An 11,555-nucleotide genomic window follows, 5' to 3' on the forward strand; every position below is an offset into this window, starting at 1 on the left:
TAGCTAAGCTCCAAGCTAAACACTTCCTAGCTCTGTGGCCAGGGCCAAGTTATTTGAACTTTTTTTTTTTTGTCTTTTTGCCTTTTCGAAGGCCACTTCCTGCGGCATATTTCCCAGGCTAGGGGTCGAATCAGAGCTGTAGTCACCGGCCTACGCCAGAGCCACAGCAACTCGGGATCCAAGAGCCGTGTCTGCAACCTACACCACAGCTCAAGGCAACGCCGGATCCTTAACCCACTGAGCAAGGCCAGGGATTGAACCCGCAATCTCATGGTTCCTAGTCGGATTCGTTAACCACTGCGCCACGACGGGAACTCCACTTGAACTTTCTAAGCCAGTTTTCTGCCACCTGAGAGGGGTGATGTGGGGAGCAGTTAAATGTTTTTGTTTTGTTTTTAAGGCTGCAACTGTGGCAGATGTAAATTCCTAGGCTAGGGGTTGAATCAGAGCTGCAGCTGCAGAGGTACACCACAGCCACATCAACACCCATCCAAGACGCATCTGGGACCTACTGGGCGCCAGACGCTTAACCCACTGATTGAGGCCAAGGATCGAACCCGCATCCTCTCATGCCAGGTTCTTAACCCACTGAGCCATAAGGGAAACTCCCAAGGTGTTTCGTTTTTGTTTTTGTAGGAACAGTTAAATGTAAAACACTCAGGATAGCGTCTCAGGCTCTTAATATACAGTCGTTATTAAAAGAAAAAAAAAAAGAAATGCGAGATTGGTTTTTCCTACTAGCCTGTGAACTCCATGACAACGCCAGATAATCGCCCATCAGTGAAGGCGGCCCAGCGGGCCCACTCCGGGGATGGCAGTTCCGGGCTGTGGGGCTCAGCCTGACGTGGCGGGGCGGGACTTCCGGCGAGAGAAGGAAGCGGAGCGGGAGGCACCGGCCGGCAGGTGCCGCTGACAGATCAGTGGTCGCCCGGCGCGGCGCGGGAGCGGAGGCGAGGCAGGACCCCGGCTCCGTTGCCGCTTCTCTGGGCGCCCTCGACCCTGACCTCCGTGCCAGGATGGCTCGGGGCGAGAGGCGGCGCCGCGGGGCGCCGGCGGACGGAGCGCGGACCGCTGAGAGGGCGGCTCGAGGCGGCCCCGCGCGACGGGATGGCCGAGGCGGCAGCGCCCGCGGCGCAGTTCGGGGGGTGGCTCTGGCGGTCCTGGTCCTATCTCTGGTCCTGGGCCTGTCGGGATCCTGGCTGCTGGCTTGGCACCGTGTGCGGCGGGCGGTCACGCTGCACTCCGCGTCCCCGGCGCTGCCTCCCGACTCTTCCAGCCCTTCTGTAGCTCCGGACCTCTTCTGGGGGACCTACCGCCCTCACGTCTACTTCGGCATGAAGACCCGCAGCCCGCAGCCCCTCCTCACCGGTAACCTGGACCTGGGGCGGGCAGGCACGCGGGCACTTAATCTGGGCGCCCCAGCTTCGCGCCAGAGCCAGGGTGGTGAGGAGCGGATCAGGAGACTTACGAAGAGGGATAACCCTGGAGTTCTCAGCGACCCAGAGGGATAGGTCCTCTGCATGCTCTTTGACTTACGTGGCCCTTCTACCCCCAGGACTGATGTGGGCGCAGCAAGGCACCACCCCAGGGACCCCTAAGCTCAGGCACACGTGTGAGCAGGGGGACGGCGTGGGTCCCTATGGCTGGGAGTTCCACGACGGTGTCTCCTTCGGGCGGCAACACATCCAGGATGGGGCCTTAAGGCTCACCACTGAGTTCGTCAAGAGGCCTGGGGGTCAGCACGGAGGGGACTGGAGCTGGAGAGTGACTGTAGAGCCTCAGGTCAGGGCCCGCAGGACACCCTTCCCCCAACCCAGCCTCCCTCCACCCTTCCTTTGCTGCCAGCAAAAACGGGATAAAGTGGGGGTTAATAGCAGGGGCTCTGAGTCCTGCTGCCTGGTTTGAATCTGTTGCCTGTATGACCATCTCTTGTTACTGTCTCTAAGCCTTGGTTTTCTTGTCTGTAAAATGGAAACCAAAACAGCACCTAACTCCCAGGATTGTAAGAATTAAAGGAAATGACATGCAGAGTTTTCAGCATAGTCCATGGCACAAAAGTACTATTATTTCCCAGAGAACCCTGTGCAAAGCTTTCTCTCATCCCCCTGGTGCTCACCCTCAGTGACTCTCAACACTGCCAAATGTTACATTGTTTACTAGGTTGCTTTTGCCTGGTGTCCCTTTCCCTTACTAAGGCTGATTCTCAGGGGCGAGACTGCTCACCTAATGCTGTGTTTTCTATCCTCCTTGGTCACCCAGGCCTCAGGTACGTCTGCCCTCCCTTTGGTGTCCCTGTTCTTCTATGTGGTAACAGATGGCAAGGAAGTCCTAGTGCCAGAGGTTGGGGCCAAGGGGCAGTTGAAGTTCATCAGTGGGCACACCAGTGAGCTTGGTGACTTCCGCTTTACACTTCTGGCACCAACCAGTCCAGGGGATACCACCCCCAAGTATGGCAGGTAACTGGGGGAAGAGAGGGTGGGGTGGTGGTAAGGGTGGAATGGATGCTGACTTAGCCTGATTTCTATCACCCCCACTCTGTCTTCTTTCCACCAGTTATTTCCCTTCTCACCAGGATCCATGTTCCCTGCATTGCCAAGACCTTCCTGTCCCGACTCCTGACCACATATTTCTTTACAGCCCCCACACTACTTCCTCCTGAGTAATATTTCCTATTTATTTTTTTCCTTTTAAGCTACAATGTCTTCTGGTCCTCCAACCCAGGACTCCCCTTGCTGACAGAGATGGTGAAGAGTCGTCTAAATAGCTGGTTTCAGCATCGGCCCCCAGGGGCCTCCCCTGAACGCTACCTCGGCTTGCCAGGATCTCTGAAGTGGGAAGACAGAGGCCCAAGTGGGCAACGACAGGGACAAGGGCAATTCTTGATACAACAGGTGACACTGAAAGTCCCCTTTTCCGTGGAGTTCGTGTTTGAATCAGGCAGTGCCCGGGCAGGAGGAAGTCAAGCCTTGAAGCAGCTGGCAGGCAGTCTGCTGACCCAGGCCCTGGAAAGCCATGCTGAAACCTTTAGAAAGCGCTTTGAGAAGACCTTCCGGCTAAAGGAGAAGGGCCTGAGCCCTGAGGAGCAGGCTTTGGGCCAGGCTGCCCTCAGTGGCCTTCTTGGTGGTATTGGCTACTTCTATGGACAGGGTCTGGTGTTGCCAGACGTGGGGGTTGCAGGGTCTGAGCAGAAGGTGGACCCAGTCCTCTTTCCACCTGTCCCTCTCTTCACAGCAGTGCCCTCCCGGTCATTCTTCCCGCGAGGCTTCCTTTGGGATGAGGGCTTTCACCAGCTGGTGGTCCAGCGGTGGGATCCCAGACTCACCCGGGAGGCCCTAGGCCACTGGCTGGGGCTGCTCAATGCTGACGGTTGGATTGGGCGGGAGCAGATACTGGGGGATGAGGCCCGAGCCCGGGTGCCCCCAGAGTTCCTGGTGCAACGGACCGCCCACGCCAACCCCCCAACCCTGCTTTTGCCTGTAGCCCACATGCTAGAGGGTGGTGACCCTGCCGACCTTGCCTTCCTTCGCAGGGCCTTCCCCCGCCTGCATGCCTGGTTCTCCTGGCTTCATCAGAGCCAGGCAGGGCCGGTACCACTCTCTTACCGCTGGCGGGGCCGGGACCCAGCCTTGCCAACCTTACTGAACCCCAAGACGCTGCCTTCAGGGCTGGATGACTATCCCCGGGCTTCACACCCTTCAGCTACTGAGCGGCACCTGGACCTGCGATGCTGGGTGGCACTGGGTGCCCGTGTGTTGATGCGGCTGGCAGAGCAGCTGGGAGAGGCTGAGGCAGCTGCAGAGCTGGGCCCATTGGCTGTCTCACTGGAAGCTGAGGAGAGCCTGGATGAGCTGCACTGGGCTCCAGAGCTAGGAGTCTTTGCAGACTTTGGGAACCACACAAAAGCAGTGCAGCTGAAGCCTCGGCCTCCCCAGGGGATGGTGCGAGTGGTGGGCCGGCCCCACCCTCACTTACAATATGTGGATGCCTTGGGCTATGTCAGCCTTTTTCCCTTTCTGCTGCGGCTGCTGGACCCCAACTCATCCCGCCTTGGGCCCCTGCTGGATGTTCTAGCTGACAGCCGTCATCTCTGGAGCCCCTTTGGTTTGCGCTCCCTCGCAGCATCCAGCCCCTTTTACAGCCAGCGCAATTCAGAGCATGACCCTCCCTACTGGCGGGGTGCTGTGTGGCTCAATATCAACTACCTGGCCTTGGGGGCCCTTCACCACTATGGGCATCTGGAGGGCCCCTACCAGGCCCGTGCAGCCAAGCTCCATAGAGAGCTGCGTGCCAATCTGGTGGGCAACGTGTGGCGGCAATACCAGGCCACGGGGTTCCTGTGGGAGCAGTACAGTGACCGGGATGGGCGGGGCATGGGCTGCCGCCCCTTCCAGGGCTGGACCAGCCTTGTCCTACTGGTCATGGCTGAAGACTACTGAAGTGGGAGGATGGGAGGGGAGCCAGACCCCTTGTTCCTCTCTGGACTAGAGGGACACGGTCTCTTGCTTCTGCCCCCAGCCCTCAGATACCAATGCTTCAAACCCTCCTCAGCTCATCTCAGGGGTCTCCTTACTGTCATCCCACATAGCCCTGGGGTGAATGTGAACTTAAGAGTCTATTTTTCTAAATAAATTGGAAAACCATACTCAACTCTATTGGTTTCGCCGGCTTTGCCTCACCAAGAGGTCTTAGCTCAGTCCAGCCCTTCAGAGCCCGTGGAAAAAGTGGCCATTGAGTCCTCCAAATCTAGTCAGGTCAAGTGCAATGCAGCGAGTCGAGCACTAGTCCACCCAAATCCGCAAGCAGCTGGTTCACATCTCTTTAATGAGATCAAAGGCTTCTGTGTATGTCTTGGGGGGGTAGAGCTAGCACAGTCCCCCAAACACTGCCCCTCCCCTCAGGACTCCAGCCCTTTCAGATTCCAGGAGGGCAGAAAGAGGCCGAGGAAAACTCAGGGCGTTGGGAACAGGGTTATTTCTGGTGGGCAAGCAACCCACCCACCCTCCCAGAGCTGCTTAAGGGATGTCCCCCTCACTGGAAGCCAGCCCCAGGGGAGAGACCTGGGGGATGGGATTTAGGGGCGGTGCACAAGGAGACTGTCCCTCCACGTCTGGTGGGGTGGCACCAGCCCTAGCCTCCTCGGCTGGCTCACCTTCACTGGAGTCAGGACAAGGGCAGAGCTCAATACCTGAGTCACCAGTGAGGCGGCGATAGCGGCAGGAGGGGGGTGTGGGGGCAGGGCTCACCCCTGCCCCAGGCTCACCCTCCTGATGAAGGGGGGTACTCTGGTGGGAGGAAACACCTTCCACATTTGTTCCCTCGCGGTGGGCAGGGCAGCTAGAAGCAGAGGAGGAGCAAGTGCATTCACTGGAAGCTGTCGAGGGGCAGCCTGAGGCTGCAGTGTAAGGAGGTGGTGGTGTGCCGGGGCGGTGAACCACATCCTCATAGGCTGGGGGTTTGAAGGCGCTGAGGAGGCCTGCAGGAAAGAATGGCAGATTGGCTGGAGGCAACCAGGGGTGGGATGATGGTCTCTTTCCTATTAGGGAACAGTGTGTCCTGAAATGTTTGAAAAGGGAATGTGGGATGAGTCAGGGTCCTGGCTTGGGAGGGGTCCCTGGAGTGATCCCAGAGCCTCAGGTCACTCACGAAGGTCAAGCAGTGAGCCAGCAGGGGCAGGACCAGCCCCATGGCATGCCCCGTGGTAGGCCAACAAGTTGATCTCACGCTGCCGCTGCTGTTGCTGCAGCCGGAGTTTAGCCCGTCGATGGCGGAAGGCGCAGCAGCAGCTAAAGAGAATGAGGACAGTCCAGAGGAGCCAGAACCCTGCAGGAGGTGAGGAAGGAGAGTCTTAGACACCGCCCATGCAGAGAAGCGTCCTTGAAGGCTGAGGTCCAAAGGCAGGTGGACAGAAGGACCCGAGGAGAGCCCCCTTAGAGACTCACACCAGAGCTCATAGTAGTAGGTGCAGCAGCCGGTCTCCCCGCAGCAGTGACCACTCTCACAGAGGTAGGGCTGGTTGTTCACTCCTGGGCACAGCTCTCGAAGCTGGGAGCAAGGAGGCACTTGGAGCCAAGGGAGATTCCAGCCCAAGGCACTGTCCACCCCCACCCCCTACATATACAAACACAATCCCACCCTGTCAATGGAGTAATCTATGGGGCGGGGGATAGTCAAGTGTCAAATATCTGAAGGGCTGCCAGCATAGAAGAGGATTTGGAATAGCAAGAATCAGTCTAGAGAATAAGCTGCAAGTGGTGGACATTCCGAGGGGTAGATTTCAGCTCTGCACATAGGAGACTTTTTTCATACACACGTCTGACTCCCTGGGGTGTTTGCTGCTAAGGGAGTGTTTTGGTAGAAGTCAGAAGACAGTCTGAGCTATCTTAAAGTCTCAAGACAACGGGTAAAGGGTTTAAGGTAGTTTCCAAAGCTAAAATGTTTTCCTCATTCCCCATAGTCTGCCAGTCTCCACCCCCAAGAGGGATTTTTCCACCCTGGGTCTCAGGCTTCCTAGGGTAGGGGGTGGAGGGCAGTGTGAGACCCAGGACAGGGCTCCCAACCAGAGGGGAATGCTGTGGATGATAAATGATGGCATCCAGGGCGCGAGTCTGGGCTCCAGCTCTTCTCCAAATTGCTCCCTCAAGAGAAGACGCTGCTGGACTCTGTTGTGACAATAGGCACACAGAAAAACATCACAAATAACTGTTGCAAGACAGAGGGAGCTTCCCTGGGGCCTCGCTATGCCCCTGGTCACTGGAGTGCCACTGCAAACTTCCACTGCAGCCAAGAGATGGGGTTTATGAAGCTGCAGGCAAAGTCAACTGCGTCTATGTTAAAGTTTAGACAAAGAGTGGAAGGGGCATATCTGGGAACTTCACAGTACCTTTGTCTCCGTGAGTTCCTCCCCACCCCACAAAAGGAAGGGACAAGGAAACAGGAAAAAGAAATAAATGGCTGTCGCGATAGGTTTTTGGAGCTGTTGGGATACCTGCTGTTGCGGCACTCGAAGTGCCCCCCAGGCCTCCTCGCTTCCGTTCCCGCCGCTGGCACGAGCCATGCCTCCACCTACAGCCCCCTGAAAACCACAGCCTCCTCTACTGCCAGCTGCCCCGCCCCTGCCACCTCTGCTGCCACCGCCATGGTCCCTGCCCGGCCCATCTTCTCTGCCGCCACCATCACTCCCCGACCGGAGATTCCATCCAGCGAGAGCTCTGCCAACTAGCACCTAGGTTGTTCCGTCCTACCAATCCGCGTCACCCTTCGACAGACCAGCCAATGGGAACGATCACAGGCTTATCCCTGTGACCAATCTACAGCAGCGCCTCCGCCACTCTCCCAGACGACAAGCGCTTGCACAGACAAAGAGCGGGGTAAGATTCGACCCATGGCCCTGAGTGACAGCGACGACAGCCAATGTGAACAACAGAACCGGCTTTGAGTTATCAGCCAATGAATGGCCGCCCGGGACAGCAAAGTTCCCGCTGATTGGCTTGAGCTCTATTTTCGGGGTGACGCCAAAACCCTGACCACTCCAGGTAATCCCGCTGGAAGAGGCGGGGTCCCAGCAGCCCACCCGGAGTCTGGCTGCTTAGCGGCTACTGTTCCCTGGAGTCCACGCAGGCTCCGATGGGGGCAAGATGTGTGTACAGGGAATTGGCCTGCCCATACCCCGTTCCCCCAATTCTGTACAAGTCAGGGCACCGGATGAAATTTAATACGGTGAGGAAGACACTGAAAACAGGGGACAGAGAAGGCGCAGAGTCCGAGTTGGGTGAAGGCTTTAAGTAGCCAAAAGTGGGGATCCGGGGCCCTCAGGTCCACCCAGCCGCATCTGCAGGTTGATGCGGTAGCACTGAAGGCTGCAGAGTGCTTGGCCGGTGCGGGAGCAGGCGTAGCGTCGCGGATGGGGGCAACCGGGGACAGAGCATCGAGGAGGAGGGCCAGATGGGGATGGCCGCTGAGACACAGGTGCGGGGGCCGGAACGCCAGGTGGGAAGGAAAGGGTGGAACCCTGTGCCCCGCTACTGTAGCGCACCATGGGGGCCGGGGCTGCAGTCCGCCCTCCCCGCCGCTCGCCCCGCGCAGCCCCTCGGCCTCCTCGCCCGCTGGGCGCCGCAGTCTTGGTGAGGCGCTCAATAGTCTGGTTCTTGTGCTCCTCTGCCCGCCGAGCCGCCTGCAGCCTCCTCTTCCGCGCCCGCTCCTCACGCTTCAGCAGCATCTCCTCTGTGAGAGCTGGGGCCGGGCAGCCCCCAGCCACAGGTAGTGACAGCATTGGGGAAGGCTGGCTCCGAGCCTTCTGCAGCAGAGCTCTCTAGGGAGAGCCAGATGAGAGGATGTCAGAATAGGGGGAAGAGAGGTTTGAGTGGGGCAGAGGCAAGAGGGGACATGGAAAGTGGGTCTTGAGAGCAGTCCCTGAAGAAGGGGTGGCATGAACACCCTCTCCAGGAGCCCTTCATACTGCCTTCTCCCAAGGTCTCCAGACTTTCAGCTTTAGTTCCTTGACTCTACTTGCATTAGTAATGTTACCTGCCTGCCCTGCGTACCAACACTCTGTAATAGCTCTCGGGAGGCTTTTTTGTTGTTGTTTTTAAAAAAATCTTTTTATCTCAGTGAATAGCATCAACTGGATAAATGCTCAACCCTCAAACTCAGGATTAACACTGATTCCTCTCCTTCCCCCAACAAGTGTCTATTTCCTAAACATCTCCAGAATCCATCTGATTTTTTCCATCTCCACAACTTCATCTTGGTTCAAGCCAACACCACCCCACCTCAACCTGCACCCCAACTCTCTGCACCCTAGGCAAGTGGAAGTTCCTGAACACAGTCAGCAGTTGCAACTGGCGCCACAGCTGCGGAAACAGGATCCTTAACCCACTTGAGTCACATGAGAACTTCCCTACACACCATCTCTTACTTGACTACTCAACCAGCTTCCTACCTGGTCTTGTTTCTATCCCTTACCACCACTAAGAAACCAAAGTAAACTACTGAACTATAAATCAAACATTTCACTTCTATACAAATAATCCTTTCATGGTAGTCACAACTTAGTCGTCTCCTTGACCATTATTCCACTCTGAGCCACTGCCCTTGCAGGTCTCCCTGCCTGGAAAGCTCCTCTGGTATTAGAAATGTTATCTCTTAAGAGAGATCTTCCAACACTACTACCCTCTCTAATGTTGTTTCTTTTCTACTATTTTCTATTTCATCACCCTATTTTCATTATAACCCTTACAGGGTTTTTTTGTTTTTTTGGGGTTTTTTTGGTCTTTTTGCCTTTTCTAGGGCCGCTCCAGCAGCATATGGAGGTTCCCAGGCTATGGGTCTAATTGGAGCTGTAGCTGCAGGCCTACACCAGAGCCACAGCAATGCGGGATCCGAGCTGCGTCTGTGACCTACACCACAGCTCAGGGCAATGCTGGATCCTTAACCCACTGAGCAAGGCCAGGAATCGAACCTGCAACCTCATGGTTCCTAGTCGGATTCGTTAACCACTGAGCCACGACGGGAACTCCAGCCCTTATAGCTTTTTGAAATTACTTATTTACTGTTTACTTATTTACACCAACACAGACACATGCACAAGTGCCAGTTCCATGAGAACAGAAATCTTGTCTGTCCTTCCACTGCTGATATTCTTGCTGCCTAGCAAAGTTCTTGGAACACAGAAAGTTCTCCATGTGTATTTGGTAACTGAATAAAGAATGAACCAACTTACCTGTCGGGCAGTGAGCAGCCGTTCATTGATTTCCTTCTTGAGATCTCCATTGTCATCAAGCTCCCCCTTCTCCAAAGCATCCAGCCACCTCTGTTCCTCCTCTTCCTCCTGACCCCCTAGGCTCCCGGACAGGTCCCGAAGTGGGGAGGGGGACAGATTACTGTCTTCATCTGGAAAGGAAAGGTGGAGAGCTAAAGTAGAATTGTTCAGATGGGGAACCCAATTCGGCCAAGTTAGTACTGGGACACTCAAAATCCTCACCTTCCTCAGAACAAACCTCCTTCCCTTAACCAGATATAATGAGAAACCCAATTTTTCCACCTCCAAATCCTTCTCACCCAGCCAGGCACGGTACTGCTCAAGGGGAACTCCTTCCATAGGTTCCTCTTCGTTGTCCACAACCATAAGGGGAGAAGGTGAGCGAGGGCCCTCAGGGATCACAGTGAAGGTAGGAACACTGCAGAGAAGCAACAACTCTGTAAGCTGAGCAATCAATTGTCTCTCCCTGCTCAATCCGTCCAGCCTTCCCTACACCCTTTTGGGTTCTTGCTCCATTAATCTGGGCCCTGAAGTCACAGTGTCCATTCTCCGTCTACTAGAAAGCCCAGCCAGCGTCTCCTATCTCTACCTGTTTCTAAAGTCCCCCAGGTAAAACCTTGCTTTCTTGATCTCACCTCTTGGTGCCCAGGACCTGCCCGCCCAGCTTGATTTTGAGTTTGAGCTGGGGCTTAGCAGGAGACGGCTGCGTGGGCCCAGCCTCCTCTTCCTGGTAGTGTTTCTTCTTGTGCTTCTTCTTGTGCTTCTTGTGCTTTTTCTTGTGCACTCCGTGGCCGTGGGCACCTGCCAGACTCAACTCCAGGGCTTCCCCTGCGGAAGGAGAGCCTGTCAACCGTGTATAGCGGGAGCCGGGCAAGGAAAGCGCTGAAGAACCCACTACCCCCGAGGGGTCCTACTCTTCCTGCGGTGTTCGTTGTTACCATAACAACGGCCCCGCCTTTCTCCTTCCCACCTGTAGCGAGGCGCCCAGACATCTCCGAGAAGCAAGAAAGAGATTCCTTTTCTGCGAAGGCCTAAGCTGCTTTATCGACCCGCTCTTACCCGGCTCAGGGGCCTCCATAGCCCCAGAGGTGCTCCCGCGCCGCCACAGCTTACTCATGGGGCCCTGCGAGGAAAGGGGGCTGGAAATAGTCCGAACACATGCAGACACACCTTTTCCGCCCCGCGGAATAACTTAACTCCAGTAAAAAAAAATCGGCTACTTCCGGTGCGTAGCAACCATGCTTGTGCGGGGCACACTTTGCGGCTAAAATTCTCCGGGAGAAACAACAGTCCTTCCAGCAAAAGTTCCGGTATCTCTGAGGGCCGGACCGCTCGAACTGGCGGGAGCTGTCAGCTGGCTCCGCATCGCCACAATTAAGATCAGAACTCAGCGCGGGCGATTCAATTATTGTTACACTCAAGCGTGATGGACGTATGGTCCGGACCAAATTCGGATCCAGGTTATGAGAATACAAAGATGAGTATGAGCACTTCTCTCTGCCTTGAAGGAATGTGCAGTTTGGAGGAGTACGTAAGATAACGATATTGCGGGCAAAATGGCAGAAAGCCTTGACAGTACAAGTGCCCCAAAGCAGGGCAAATGGTTTTTAAGCCCAAATTTTCATCAGTAGAGAAATGGTTAAATGAATTATGGTGCCTCTGTCCAATCTAGAACAGCCTGTTGCTAACAAAAGCTAAAAACTGGTAAGTAATTGATAAGATCGACATGGAAATTAGATCCTAGTGGATAATAGTATTGGAAACAATCTAAGTGTGCCTCTACTGAAATACCAAAAAA

General features: G+C 55.6%; 3 protein-coding genes across 4 annotated transcripts; 1 reads left to right on the forward strand and 2 right to left on the reverse strand.

Moving 5' to 3' along the window:
- On the forward strand, window positions 859–4,647 carry MOGS (mannosyl-oligosaccharide glucosidase). Its single transcript, XM_003124990.3, has 4 exons — window positions 859–1,368; window positions 1,556–1,782; window positions 2,260–2,456; window positions 2,693–4,647. The coding sequence occupies exons 1-4, from the start codon at window positions 1,017–1,019 to the stop codon at window positions 4,434–4,436; spliced, it is 2,520 nt and encodes an 839-aa protein (XP_003125038.1). The 5' UTR covers window positions 859–1,016; the 3' UTR covers window positions 4,437–4,647.
- WBP1 (WW domain binding protein 1) lies at window positions 4,803–7,358 on the reverse strand. 2 transcript variants are annotated; one of them, XM_005662439.3, is made up of 5 exons: window positions 6,986–7,328; window positions 6,558–6,659; window positions 5,940–6,042; window positions 5,644–5,820; window positions 4,803–5,473 (listed from the first exon to the last, which is right to left on the reverse strand). In XM_005662439.3, the coding sequence occupies exons 1-5, from the start codon at window positions 7,052–7,054 to the stop codon at window positions 5,013–5,015; spliced, it is 912 nt and encodes a 303-aa protein (XP_005662496.1). In that variant the 5' UTR covers window positions 7,055–7,328; the 3' UTR covers window positions 4,803–5,012. The 2 variants fall into 2 exon arrangements, with proteins under 2 accessions (XP_005662496.1, XP_003354806.1); XM_003354758.3 differs by lacking the exon at window positions 6,558–6,659 and having other exon boundaries at window positions 6,986–7,358.
- INO80B (INO80 complex subunit B) lies at window positions 7,690–10,973 on the reverse strand. Its single transcript, XM_003124991.5, has 5 exons — window positions 10,817–10,973; window positions 10,393–10,585; window positions 10,057–10,175; window positions 9,719–9,888; window positions 7,690–8,308 (listed from the first exon to the last, which is right to left on the reverse strand). The coding sequence occupies exons 1-5, from the start codon at window positions 10,872–10,874 to the stop codon at window positions 7,778–7,780; spliced, it is 1,071 nt and encodes a 356-aa protein (XP_003125039.2). The 5' UTR covers window positions 10,875–10,973; the 3' UTR covers window positions 7,690–7,777.

The sequence above is a fragment of the Sus scrofa genome, chromosome 3 (genome assembly GCF_000003025.6).
Source record: "Sus scrofa isolate TJ Tabasco breed Duroc chromosome 3, Sscrofa11.1, whole genome shotgun sequence".
NCBI classification, from domain to species: Eukaryota; Metazoa; Chordata; class Mammalia; order Artiodactyla; family Suidae; genus Sus; species Sus scrofa.